This window comes from Lepus europaeus, chromosome 3 (genome assembly GCF_033115175.1).
Source record: "Lepus europaeus isolate LE1 chromosome 3, mLepTim1.pri, whole genome shotgun sequence".
In the NCBI taxonomy this organism is placed as follows: domain Eukaryota; kingdom Metazoa; phylum Chordata; class Mammalia; order Lagomorpha; family Leporidae; genus Lepus; species Lepus europaeus.
Window position 1 is genome coordinate 104248588 of NC_084829.1, and position 14589 is coordinate 104263176.

The following is a 14589-nucleotide window of genomic DNA, read 5'->3' on the forward strand; positions in this document are numbered from 1 at the left end:
GCAGCCATCTAGAGAGTGAACCATCAGATGGAAGACCTCTCTCTCTCTGTCTCTCCTCTCTGTATAACTCTGACCTTCGAATAAATACCCCCCCCCTTTTTTAAAAAAAAAAAAAAGAAAGAGAGGGAGAGAAAAAGATCTTCTATCTGTTGGTTCACTCCCTGTATGGCCGCAACACTGGGCCAGGCCGAAGCCCCAAGCTTCTTCTGGATCTCCCACATGGGTAGCAGGGGCCCAGACAGTTGGGCCATCTTCCATTACTTTTCCCAGGCCATCTGCAGGGAGCTGGATCAGAAGCGGAGCAAGCAGGACACCGAGTGGTACCCACATGGGATGCTGGCATCGCAGGCAGCGGCTTTACCCACTATGCCACGGTGCTGGCCCCTAGAGTTGGTTTTACTGAGATATTCTGTATGTTCTCCTTTAAGACTGCTGCGTGGGGTTTGTGCTGCCTAGAATGAATGCTGTCTACTATACATCTGAGTTGGACTACTGCTTATCACAACCATTTGCTGTTTCTATTTTTGTGCTACAACATCTAGTGAATTGTGCAGTCACATACTATTTAGCTTTCAGTGGAGTTGCTCCCAGCTTTAACTTCAAAAGGATTTGTTGTTGTTGTTATGTTTTGTTTTTACATTTTTATTTGAGGAGGAGGGAAGAGAGAGAGAGAAAGACACAGACACAGGAAGAGTTCCCATCAACTGGTTCACTCCCCAGATGCCCTCAAATGCCGAGTTTAGGCCAGATTAAAGCCAGGAGCCAGAACTCAACCCGGGTCTCCCATGTGGGTAACAGGGCCTGACAACCTGAGCCATCATCTGCTGCCTCCCAGAGTGTGCACTAACAAGAAGCGATCTCACCTTTTAACTGCTGGAGGACCCAGTGATACCTGCAGAGGTCATCAGTAACTGTCACACTTGAGTATCAGTGTCATTACAGTACATCAGAAACTTCAGGTAATTTGGTATTTCATATTACATGACTTGGCCAGCGACGTGGCTCACTAGGCTAATCCTCTGCCTGTGGCGCCGGTACCCTGGGTTCTAGTCCTGGTTGTTCCTCTTCCAGTCCAGCTCTCTGCTGTGGCCCGGGAAGGCAGTGGAGGATGGCCCAGGTGCTTGGGCCCCTGCACCCGAATGGGAGACCAGGAGGAAGCACCTGGCCCCTGGCTTTGCAGCGCACCAGCCGTGGCGGCCATTTGGGGGGTGAATCAGTGGAAGGAAGACCTTTCTCTCTCTCTCTCTCGCTAACTCTGCCTGTCAAAAAAAAAAAAAAAAAAACAAAAAACAAAAAACCTCATATTACATGACAATACATTTTAAAACAATGACAAAAGGAGCCACAGAAATACAGGCACCAGAAATGACGAAAATTCTTCAGGGAGATGTGGTTGAGATGGCATACCTAGAAAAGGTCGCTAGTCAGGGCATGACAGTTTTCCCTTGGCCTGCACAAAACCATGTGGATCAAATACAGTTTATAGGTCAATGAGTTCCCCTGCAAAAGAAAGCTAACAACCAAGAGTCTGAGTAACACGAATACCAAAACCCAACTTTCAGTTGTAAGCTTTCAACATAACTCATCTGGAAAATATGCACCGGACAATATAAAAAGGCAAAGTCATCACATCCCCAACAGGTACAGCATCCAACGAGAGGTCAGGAACGCCTGCTGCATGTGCCAGGGCCACAGAAAAGAGCATTTGTGAAGCCAGTCCTCTCGGCTCTGCTCTTTCCCCGATTACTTTCACAGATCATCATATTTCAGCTCCATGGCTCTCTGGCTACTTTTATGGAGACACTCTGGGAGAAAATGCTCACCTTGGTTCCCTACTGACTGGCATCCCAAAGGCCTGATGAGGGTTTCTCGCTGATCCACTGGCCGCTAGACCTAGCTTTTAGGTTTGGGAAGGATGTTTTCTAAGGACTTGCACAGTGGGACGTTCTGGAGGAAGGAATGCGCAGACTAGAGACACTCTGGAGATGAGTCAGAAGCTTGAGAGCTTCTTCCAAAAAGCCCGAGTCATCAGAGAGAGAAATAAGCTTTCTGCCATAAACTCTAAGTTCTTAAATCTAACTATTTCATGCAGCCTTTCCCGAGCTAGAGCTCAATAGGCTGTTGTGATACTAGGGCAGGAAAAGATCCGACAGTCAAGAAAGCTTAGAACATGCTGGATTAAATAGTGCCCGATTTTTGGAAGCCATAGAAGCAAGCAAGACACAAAGCAGTCATTTATGAAAAGGTCAGAGTTAATAAATACCTCCAGATGGCTGGTGAGAATCGCTCCAGCTTTGGGGGCTGATCAGAGTGATGTTGAAACAGAGGATATGTCCTGCGGTCTACGCTACAACTAAAATGAACATGGACTGACGCAAAGGACCTGGTCCGCAGTGGTTCCTACTGAAAGTAGCTGATTTGAGTAAGCAACTCTCCAGCAGAGATGCCAACCTGAGCCAACTGCACTGTTACGTTCATCTCTAAATGACAAAGTTCTTCCTATTTTTACAGCTGGTATTTTTAACAGGAAAAAGTACTACCAAGTCTGTTTTATTTGAGAGAGCGAGCTCTCGCTGCTGGTGAGAGCTCCCCAAATGGACCCTGGCTGGGGCTGAAGCTGGAAGCTCAATCCAGTCTCCCCATGTGGGTAGTAGGAACTCATTACTTGAGCTGTCTGTCTGCAGCAGCCAGAGGAGGGGATCAAAGCCAGGCGCTCCAATGTAGGACACCAGCATCTTCACCGGTCTTCAATGCCAGGCCACACGCTTGCTCCTGCCACGGATTTGAAAGTGTTATTATGTTTCATTTTTGACACATTTGCTAAGCACTAACTATATGCCAGATCCTCCCTAAAGACCCGTAGAAAACAATGAAAAAAGCCTGGTTGTATTATATTTATCCATGTGATGTGGGGGTGGGCAAACTACTGAAGAGGGAAGACAAACTAATCAGTTTCACAGCAATCAACCAAAATGGCAAAGCTCACTGACTTAGGCAGTCTTCAGCTTTGTCTAGCTCACTGCTTTTTAAGCATATTCTCTGCAACAGGCGTGGTTAAGAATCTGAAAAGCTAGGTAGTTAAAAAAGTACCCAAGGATCTCGAATCTGAGTCTCCCACTCCATGGTTACTCTAGGCCCACCAGATTTCACAGCTCCATTACATTTGCTGCTCAGTGTGGAGAATCAACTTTGCAACCCAGCAAATGAATTTCTGAATCAATGTACCTTGACTTACTTTTGTGCCATTATGAAGAAATTGTAAGTCAGGGGTGTGCATTTGGCTTAAAGTTAAGGACACCTGCATCCCACACCAGAGTACCTGGGTTCCTCCCATCTCTGGCTCTGGTTCTTGACTGCCACCTCCTGCTAACGCAGGGCCAGGAAGGCAATGGTGATGGCCCAAGTAGCTGGGTTCCTGCCACACAGGCGGGAGACTGACACTCAGTTCCTGGCTCCTGGCTCCTGGCTCCTGCCTTGGCCCAGCCAGGACTCTGAAAAATGCCTACCCATTGGGGGCAGATGAGGACTGAACCGGTGAACAAGAATTCCATTTGTCTCTCAAATAAATAACAAAACAAACAAACAAACAAACAAAAAAACCCACAAGTCAAACTATCTTAAGCCATGGGCAATCTGTAATTATAAAGAGTCATTTAATCTCAAATGATCTGACAAGATACAAGCCTCTCTGTTCTTTTTGCCACCCTGTAACTTGGAATATTTTCTGACAAGTAGATGAATCTATCACTCAAGACCTTGTGTAACCAAACTCAAAAGGGACAAGTAGGTATTGTGACTGATCCATTCCAGAGACTGGCCACAGATTCCTAAATATGGTTGTTTTCTCCCTATCACTTCCCAAGATTCTTTGCTTGGCTATAACTATGTTATCACATTGAACAGGAAACCCAATTCACTTCATTCTAAAGTATGACTATCATTTTCTTACTTTCTGATAGGAACAAAATTCTTAAAAATTTAAAGGTTGTTCAGTCTATTAAAAAAATATATACCCTATAAGGATAACAATGAAAAGGTACTGTCACACAGTATCAAATTTCATACCTTCTTTTAGAAAATGATCAATCTAGTTTCTAGTGAATGGGATAAACCTGACAAGACTAGTGCACTGAATGGATTCACGTCACACTCAGATTGGAATATGGTCTAAATAATCACCCAGTAAGTGAACACTGGTGGGTTAACTTTGTTGAATTCTGATCAAGTTACTTCAGGTCTGTAGATACACAAATGGAAATGATAGTGCTCATCAACTCAACTCCTCTACCCATGATGAGAACTGAGGTCAGCCAAATGATAACCAAGCAACGATTTACTTTATCTAGTCTGAATTTATTCCCTCCTAGTTAAATGACAATTGTTACTATCCTAGAGGATCACTACTTATCAAGGATGAACTAAACAAGCATATTGAGATTTGTGGTGCTCTCCTTTATCCCTCATCCTTTCTGTATGCTGTTTTATTTGAGGCAGAGAGACAGAGTCCCCATCCAGGGCTCCCTCCCCCAGATGCCTACTAGGGCTGAGACTGGATGAGGAAAAAGCCAGGAGCAGGGAGCTCAATGCAAGTCTGCCACACAGGTGACAGAATCCCAACTAGTTGAGAGATTGATATTGCATCCCAGGGTACATGGCAGCAGGAAGCTGGAGCCAGGTCTCCAACTCAGGTGCTGCCAAGGTGAGATGCAGGCAACTTAACTGCCGTGACAGACACCCACCCCTCCTCCTACAGCATTTTGTTTTCTCTTAGCAACTTTTAAGACAGGTTCAAGATGAAGGAAATTTTCATGACCTCTCTCCCAACAGGTAATTTGTTTTATATAAATTTCATTTTCAACTTCTAGAAATAAAGATGCAACATTTACTTCATTTTTTTTTAATAAACCATAAAATTTAAATAGTCAACTAAAAAGCAACAAAAATAGATTTTTTTTAGCACAAAACTTTGTTTTTATTCTTCTGGGGTAGTAGAGGCTTGACTTGCCTACGATTAGAATAATTACAATGCTGGTATAATGCTCAAGTGAAAGAAAAAAAAAAAAAGCAAATTTACTTTCAAATCTGGAGGAAACACTCAGTAGCTCACTCCAGCCCCCTGCAAAGACCTCCCACTGGGGGTCGTCAGTGACCACAAGTTCTCCCTCATCACTTTGCAACCTCTGGCATCTCGGCCCTTCTATTTGCCAAGGCTAGCATCAGTCTGTCAAAACATAAAGGGGGAAAATCCCTACACCCCAGAGACCTGAGCACTTTTAATGTGAGCAATCAGATTCAGACCAGCCTCTTTTGCGAAACTACAAGTCAGTGGATTTTTTTTTTTTCTTTACGTAACTCAAATATTGCTATTTTTCCTGCCTTTACTAAAATGGCACTTACATTTACGTCGGCTGATTTTTTTTTTCTGCTTGTTTCTATTTTTCTGTAATTGACACCTTATGTTATTTCTTTTGATTTCCATCCCAGAATATCTCATCTTTGGACAATGTGATCTCATCCTGTGTGTAAATTTGCTCCTAATCAGCAGTGATCACAAAAAGGAAAAAAGCAAGGAAGCAATGAGCACTAGTAGCAGGATCTTTCTTCAACATTCATATAATTTTTTATAAGAAAAACATTCATTTTTATTATGGAATCCAAACCCATTATTGTATGATAGTGTAAGTCTTTCAGCATTTTCAAACTGCTCAACATTCAGCATGGACAGCAAGCCAACTTACGAGGAACCACATCAGAAGCACAGGGAGGTCCAGCTGGTAGAAGCCCAGCAGCTGAGTGAGAAAGTGCCGCAGACTTGCCTTCCATCGTGTAAGAGCTCCAGGAACTCCTGGGTATTTTTGGTGATGTTGGAAAGAAACGGCACTGCCAGTCAGGAGACAGGTAATCCTTAGACTGTGTGCAAGACTGGCTACCAGGGGACCACAGGGACATAGAAGACCTGGAGCCAATGAAAAGCACTAGTCTGGAAAGGAATGGGTTTCCTCCCCAAAATGCAAAGTGCTCTCATACAGATGCTTAGCATACTAAGATTTGACAAGTTTTTACAGTGATGAAACGGCACAGAGAGACAGTTACATTATTTATACCGTTAGTGTGTAAAGACACAGATTTTACGACCGGCAGCAGGAAGTTCTCTGACAGCTCCTGAGACAAGTTACCCTCGTGCCCTGGATCCAGCCCATGCCACTGATGACTTGTGAAAATGGTAACACATACAAGTAAAAATGATCTGCTGTACGTGAGTCAGAAAGTAGTTGAAAAGTGACAAAATCGTATGTTATTAAATGACAAAACATATTTAGAGGTTTTATTTAAAAATCTCTCACTGTTCATTATCAAAGTTACAAGATTGTTTGCATACCAAGAGACAGACTGTAAACATAGGAAATTTTCATTAAGGAAAGATGGGTTTACTGTAATTTGATCTTTTACAAAAAATTACGGCAAGTTATTGATAACAGAATTTCTCTTTTACTTTCTTAAGTCTAATTCTCTTGAAAATTAAACCAATGTTTCCACTCTCTGGAGCTAACGTTCAACCATGGTCACCTTAGGAAATACCCCTGTTTGTTTGTTAATCAGAAATACACATCGAGTGGCACACATTTCCATTTTGTCTCAGGCCCAGGGTTGCAGCTTCATGAGGCTTTCCAAGCAGACGGGGGCCTGCAGGGTCCTCTGAGGGCGTTCCTGTCGCAGCTGAGGGTTCCTGACGGCAGTGGAGGAAAGCCATGATGATGCAGAGTCAGAGCAGCCCGACCGCCTTATCGCCCAGGGAATCTTGTTCCTGTTTGGCTCACAGCAGCCCAGGGTTTCTGGTCAGGGTGCCTCCACCGAACCTGATTGCAGCAGAAGGGTGACATGCTCCGGTCAGCTTAGGGTGATTCCGTTCAGGCAAAACGGCTGATCCTTCAATCTGTCGGCTGTGGGATGATACTAATATGAAGAAAGTTATCCGGGTAGCTCAGATGCTCACTCAGCCACTGGAGAGGAGTTTCCAACATTGGCTCGATTCCATGAATCATCACTTGATTCTTTTTTCCCCCATCTATTCCAAGAAAAAAAAACCAGCAATAATTAATAAGAGCCAAAGTAGCTGGAGAAAAAAAAAATAATCTGTTGGCCTTCTGAAATTTCTTAAATGAATTAAATGGATTTTTAAACTGGTGTCATCCCCGACAGAGGAAGCGGAACCGTGGACATGGAGAAAGTTCAAATGTTGCAATATGTATCACCCAGAACAGAAACCTGAGGCTTACATGAATTCTGATAAAAATTCTGTTGCTATATGTGAAAGTATTCATTCTTTCTTAATTACTGTGCTTACCTAAGATTGACGTTAATGAAACCACAGTGGAGAAAACAAGCCCACTATACCCACTGACCACAATTTAATTTAGCCACAAATTAAACACTGTGAAGTATGGCTATCAAAAATTGACAGGTGTACGAAGCAGGTCCACATGGTTCAAAAGCATACAAGAAAATGTGACTAGAAACCATCAAGAGCCAGATCAAGATTTGAGAAGATGTTTCGGTAAATCAGATGGGAACTTTGGTTGATTATTAATGAAATGTCCAACTATATTTATGTATTAAGAACTTTTAGAGATATACTATTAGAATAACTGTTAAAGTTTTAATCAGATGAAAAACAAACAGTCCGACTTAGGGGATCCTGTTTTACAGTCATGAAACCTGACTGATTTTTGCTAAGGCCCAATAAATTAGATTAAAAAGGTGTTGCAACTCCTATTTTTCTTTCAAATTCCAGCTTTATTAAATATTAAGGACTGATTTTGTGCTTTTCATGGTTTTGATAAGATGTATCAACAAGCTTCAGCAGAAACGCTCTTGATTATAATAGGAAAGCAAAGCCAAGCCAAATTCCATAAAATAAACAAGTAAGCAGCAAGAACCTTTGTAGTACTCCTTTAGTGAAATTCTTGCCTTTTAGGTTTCCAACAATGTGTAATCTTCTCAGCTTTCTGGAGACCGAAGATCACTGTGAACAGGGAATTAATGGGAAAGCACTCCTCTTTTGAGTCCTTAGCTTTCTAAGGTCTGGGCAAACTGGACTAATGACGTACAGTGATAACGGCTCGTTGGACACCTGAAACTAGAAACCCTCGGAAGAAATATCTAAACATCCTGTTAAGAGGCAGCATGGCCCGGGGAGGCGACAGTTAAGGGAGGATCCCAAAACACTACAGAGGTGATTGAAGACTGCCGAAACAAACATCTGACACACACACCAATTTTAAAGAAAATGTTCCAAACAGACCCCTAATCACTATGTCACGCACGGTTCAGAACAATTGCAGAAAAAGACCTTGTAATACTAATAATCTAAAAATGGTTTCGTTGCTTGAGCTTTCTGCCAATCTAGGCTGCATCTTTACATGCACATTCTTATGTATTTGAAAGGCAGAGGGGTGGGGGGAGAGACAGGTTGGTTGATTTCTGATCTGCTGGTTCACTCCCTGAATGCACACAACAGCCAGGGCTGAGCCAGGCCAACTGAACCCAAGTACTTGATCTATCCTCTGCTTCCTCTCAGGGAACACAGAAGTAGGAAGCTGGGACAGAGTGGAGCCAGGGCTTGAACCCTGATATGGGGACCAGGCATCCCAAGTGGCAACTTAACCACTAGCCATACTCCTGCCCCCACACTTTTTTTTTTTAAAGATTTATTTATTTACTTTAAAGCCAGAGTTACACACAGAGAGAAGGAGAGGCAGAGAGAGAGAGAGACAGAAGGAGAGAGAGAGAGAGAAAGAGAGAGGTCTTCCATCCGCTGGTTCACTCTCCAGTTGGCCACAACGGCTGGAGCCATGCCGATCCAAAGCCAGGAGCCACGAGCTTCTTCTGGGTCTCCCACCTGAGTGCAGGAGCCCAAGGACTTGGGCCATCTTCCACTGCTTTCCCAGGCCACAGCAGAGAGCTGGATTGGAAGTGGAGCAGCTGGCACTGCAGGAGGTGGCTTTACCCACTACGCCACAAAGCCAGCCCCTGCCCCACACTTTTTAATACAGTTGTGATTCCAGGGTTAATAAACTGACTATTTTTCATAGTAATGCCATGAATAACATGAAGATAAAAGCAAGCTAAACTATATACAGAAGACTGCAGAAAGCGTGGCTTTAAAATTTCGGGAAGATTTTTTTAAAACGTTCATATTCGAATGATTAAATCTGGAATGATTCATTCTTTGTTAAATTCTAGATTACCAGGGTTTTACTGTATTAAACTTTTCTTAGAATACTTGAAAATATTTCCACTGTAGTTCTCCTCATATTCTTATATATTTCCTTGAAACATTTTAATATTCTCAGAATCTTCCTCCTACTTAGCACTGAGTCAAAAAATGAAACAGTATTAATAGAAAAGTTCCTTATCTGTCAAGTTTTTCCTTAAGCCACAGTCACCTTTGGATACAGTAGAAAAAACTACTTAAAACTCATACCCCAAATACTGAGCCCTGTGGTGCTGTAGTGTAGCAGCTTAAGCCACTGCCTGCAGTGCTGGCATCCCAAATAGGCACTGGATTGAGTCCTGGCTGCTCCACTTCCAGTACAGCTCCCTGCTAATGTACCTGGGAAAGCAGTGTCATGATGGCCCAAGTGCTTGGGCCTCTGCACTCACGTGGGAGACCCAGAAGCTCTGGGCTCCTGGCTTCAGTCTGGCCCTGTCCTGGTCATTGTGATCATTCGGGGAGTAAACCAGTGGATGGAAGATCTCTCTTCCTCTCTTTCCTTCTCTCTCTATGACTCTGCCTTTCAAATAAGTAAAATAAATCTTTAAAACAAAATCAAACAAACAATTAAACACAGGAGCAAATACAATAGGGTAGACAGTACCCTGACACACCAGTGCTCGACAGCAAGTGACCAACTCCGCTCTAACACAGAATCATTGGGGTCTCTGAGTTGCACAGCATAAGCTGGAGAACTCGGGTGCTGCTCAAATGCTGAGCAACAAACCTCATAAATCACATTATCAGACCTAAATACACAGCACTGACTCTCTGGTTTAGAAGTCAGGGCCGCTTTCAAGCTGTAACATAAAAGTGTCAGTAAATAAATCCACAACTAAGATAGATGATCTAGGCTTGACACATCCCCAGCACAATGCTTTGCAGCACTAGGCATGCTATTTTGTCACTGCCAACAACATTTGTCCAAAATGTTTCACCCGTATTTATTTTTGTTTGTTTTCTGACTCTCGCCAACAACATAACTGTAGAGAGAGACAGAGTCTAAGAATGGGACAGAAGTCCCCTGGAATTAAAAGTTTCTCCCCTGCTCATCAGTGTGTCCCTTGGGCCTTGACATGATCCCTGACACACAGTGACAGGTCAAATGTTTTTATACCTAGGATAATTTTACTGCTGATAGAATATACTGCCAAAAATCATGTCTAGAGAATAGTTTCTGATAACAATTCATGATATGGAGACAAGTTCCACCAGTAAAGATCGCTCTGGTTATTAACACAGCAAACAAAGTAAAAAATGTTTCCAGATAAGCCACCTTAACTTATGGTAACATAAATGATAAGGCATTTTGGCAATATCAGGACTAACAAAAGGGAACAGTGAAAAATTAGTAATGCTTTCTTTTTCCTAAGAGTAGAAAGGAAATACCTCATGACACTGCTCAAGGTAATCATGTTTTTGGTGAATATGCCTTTTTGTAAAATGGGAATCTAGAACTTAATACTTGGAATGAGAAATACACCATTACAAAGCAAATGACTCAGGAGAAAAATACATTCCTGTATACCTCCTCAACTCAGGAGAACAGGGTGAAATTAGGGTCTTTTGGTTTTTACTTATTAAACTTCTTATTTGGTGAAGTAAAACAAGTCTTTTCACTGAATGTAATTTTAAAATATTGTATCTCAAAAACTAAAAAAAAAAAAAAATAGAAAGGGAGAAGGAAAGAGTGTAGGAGGGAGGCAGAGAAGGGAGGGAGGGAGGAAGGGAATCTTAGAATAGTATCACTGAATCTGTTAAAACTAATTAAAAATAAAAATAATACACAAAAACAATAGTAACTTCTTGCTGTGGATGTGTGTATATAAAAGTTTTCTACATACAGGTATATAAACAATGAATGATATATAATAACATAAATGTAGACAATTAATTAATATGACAGACACAAAGGCGAAAAGGCCAGCCATGCACATTAACAAAAGGTGCTTCAGAAAACCAAACTGGAAGTCAGGCAACTCAAGCTCTAAACACGATAATGAAAGACTTGGCAGATCTATCTCATGGAGGTTGTTTCCTTATATTTAAAATGAAGATGTCGGCCAGTGCCGTGGCTCAATAGGCTAATCCGCCTAGAGGTGCTGGCACACCGGGTTCTAGTCCCGGTCGGGGCACCGATCCTGTCCCGGTTGCCCCTCTTCCAGGCCAGCTCTCTGCTGTGGCCCAGGAGTGCAGTGGAGGATGGCCCAAGTGCTTGGGCCCTGCACCCGCATGGGAGACCAGGAGAAGCACCTGGCTCCTGGCTTCGGATCAGCGCAGTGCGCCGGTCGCAGCACGCTGGCTGCGACGGCCATTGGAGGGTGAACCAACGGAAAAGGAAGACCTTTCTCTCTCTCTCTCTCTCTCTCACTGTCCACTCTGCCTGTCAAAAAATAAAATAAAATAAAATAAAGATGTCTATATTTATATCTTGGCTAGGCCCTTTTCCAGAGCTTCAGAATGATTCTCCACGATAAAAGTCTGTCTTTAAATGTTAAATTTTGAAATAATATCAGTGCAGAACTTTTCTTTGCAAAAAACCAATAAATAACACAGCTGATGATGTGGGAACAAGATCGTATCCCAAACCCTGTTTCTTCCTTCTGTACAACGTATGTCAACTTCTGTTCTAACTCACTGTGTCATAGGCTATAAGCCTCTGGTCTCGAGTGCAAGGTCACTAACCTGTCTTCAGTTCTAATATCTGAATATGTATGCCTAAGTAACAAAGCACTTCCTCCCAAGTTGTAATAATCATAGTTCACTAATTTTGCACACTTGATCTTAGCCAAAAGGCCGAGAAGCGATTTTTTCACTAATTTTGAATTCTTGAGCCAATCACTTCAACTTCTGAGTGCCATTCACTCATCATTTATAATGTGGATGAAGCATTCTAATCTTCAGGGTTGCAAGGATTAAATGAGCTATACAAGCAATGCACCTCACACAGCCCAACAGTGCTTGGATGCAGTAAGTAAGCATTCAAAAAAGTGAGTGACTGTCACTCCATTGCTCCCTCCCATTCACCCTCTAAAACAAGTAAGGGAGTCAAAAATAAACATACAGGGTCCAGCGCTATGGCGTAGTGGGCTAAGCTTCTGCCTGTAGCTCCAGAATCCCATGTGGGCGCTGGTTCGTGTCCCAGCTGCTCCTCTTCTGATCTGGCTCTCTGCTTATGTCTGGGAAAGCAGTGGAAGATGGTCCAGGTGCTTGGGCCCCTTCACCTACGTGGCAGGACCAGAAGAAGCTCCTGGCTCCTGGCTTTAGATGGGCTCAGCTCTGGCCGTTGCAGCCCTTTGGGGAGTGAACCAGCAGATAGAGGACATTTTTCTCTGTCTCTCCCTCTCTCTGTAACTATACCTCTCAAACAAATAAATAAATTCTTAAAAAAATACAAATATCAGGTACATGTTTCTACACTAACAATGAACTATCTGAAAAGGAAATTAGGAAAACACTACATCCCAATGCATTGCAGTATTGTCACAATGGCTACAGTATGGAATCAACCTAACTGCCCATTGAAAGATGACTGGATAAATAAAATGTGATATGTATACATTTAAGAATATCACTTAACCTTCAATAAAAAGGAAATCCTGTCATTTGCAGTAAGATGCATGAACCTAAAAGATGCCATGCTAAGTGAAAAAAACCAGTCAGAGAGAGGATTTTTCTTCTAAAAATGACCATCCAGCAGGAGAGCATATGAGCCTCTTTCCTTTTCGTCATCACAATACCCACCTGAGATGGCCGAGTGCCTCAGGAGAGCTATGATCAGGGGGCCACCTGTCAACAGGGTCACAGCCCCCAAGATAACTGATTACATCACAGGTTTGAGGTGAACGACCACTCTTCTTGTTGGTTGGCCTCGGGTGATTGTGAGCCCCCAGTGAAGAATACGGAGTTGACATTTACTGTGTATTCTGAAGGCAGAACTCACATTTTACAGGGGCAGCAGAGTGGAAGGCAGAGATTTGGTGTCTATGGCTCAGCACCTATTAGAATTATTTCGATCAGAGAATGGCAGTCCAGCACTCAGGTGCTACTTTGTGATGTGCATTATACATCAGCTAGCATGAAGCCTGAGTCACACTGCTTCACTTCACCTGGGCTCCAGCACAGAGCTACTCCTTCAGCAAAGAATCCTGCTGCAATTCAGAAGCAGTCCAGGTCTTTCACGTCCCATTAATTGTAAACCAGCTCTGCTTTGGCTGTGCTCCTTTTGTTTCAGATGCTGTTGCTTCCTGAAAGGGACTAATCCCTCAGACACTGCTTATTGAGAAATATAGCAGCAGGTGCGCACACACACTGCCATGGGACCAGCAGGTGTCCTGCTAGGGAAGTCAATAAGCCAGCCCAATGAAGACATTTGAAATTTCATGTTATCATGTAACCAACAACCTCAACTCTCCAGAAAGTCTTAGTTGAAAATATAATTTTTGGGGGCTGGCGCTGTGGCACAGCCAGTTAAAGCCCTGGCCTGAAGTGCTGGCATCCCATACGGGCACCGGTTCTAGTCCCGACTGCTCCACTTCCGATCCAGCTCTCTGCTATGGCCTGGGAAAGCAGCAGAAGATGGCCCACGTCCTTGGTCCCCTGCTCCCACATGGGAGACCTGGAAGAAGCTCCTGGCTTCTGGCTTCGGATTGGTGCAGCTCTGGCCATTGCTGCACTGCATTCACATCTGGGGAGTGAACCAGCAGATGGAAGACGTCTCTCTCTCTGTCTCTACCTCTGTCTGTAATTCTGCCTTTCAAATAAATAAATCTTTAAAAAATATATAATTTTTGTCTTCAGCAATGTCATGTAAAATATCTGAACCAGAAAAATATACAAAGTGCTCTCCTAGAAGTCTTTTAAGATTTTGCTCAGATGATTTTGTTCAATTACCAAAGGGGGGAAAAGTTTCTGAATACCACAATCATGTTTTATAAAGATATTAATACTTTTCCAATATAAATAACTGACATTAATATAAAGCATGGAATTGTATTCTCTCTATATAAAGATACATTGCATTATAAACATTTTAAGATGAAAACAGGCATGGACAAACTATGGCCATACACCAAACTTGGCCCTGAGTCTGTTTTTGCAGTACCTGCAAAATGAGAATTGGTTTTTACATTTTCAGTGAATCATAAGTGGAGGAGGACAAAACTAAGTATTTAGTTGTTGTCCCTTGGCAGGGAAAGTCACTGGTTCCCAAGGTAGAGCAATGGTGCTGAAGCAATAACTACCCATTTCAGAAACACAAAATGGAACCTTAAGCATAAGAAATAGTACTATAAAGTAAGGATATATAAAGAAAG

General features: G+C 42.7%; 1 protein-coding gene across 5 annotated transcripts in view; it reads right to left on the minus strand.

The window, feature by feature from the left end:
- Positions 1-4955: 4955 nt before the first annotated feature.
- Positions 4956-14589, minus strand: part of ATG5 (autophagy related 5) — a 160321-nt gene continuing 150687 nt past the window's right edge. For 3 of the 5 annotated variants that reach the window (XM_062186564.1, XM_062186565.1, XM_062186566.1), the window contains exon 9: positions 4956-7066. In XM_062186564.1, coding sequence (XP_062042548.1) covers positions 6930-7066 — 137 coding nt within the window. In that variant the 3' untranslated portion in view covers positions 4956-6929. The remainder of the gene's footprint in view (positions 7067-14589) is intronic. The other 2 variants (XM_062186567.1, XM_062186568.1) reach the window with 2 other exon arrangements.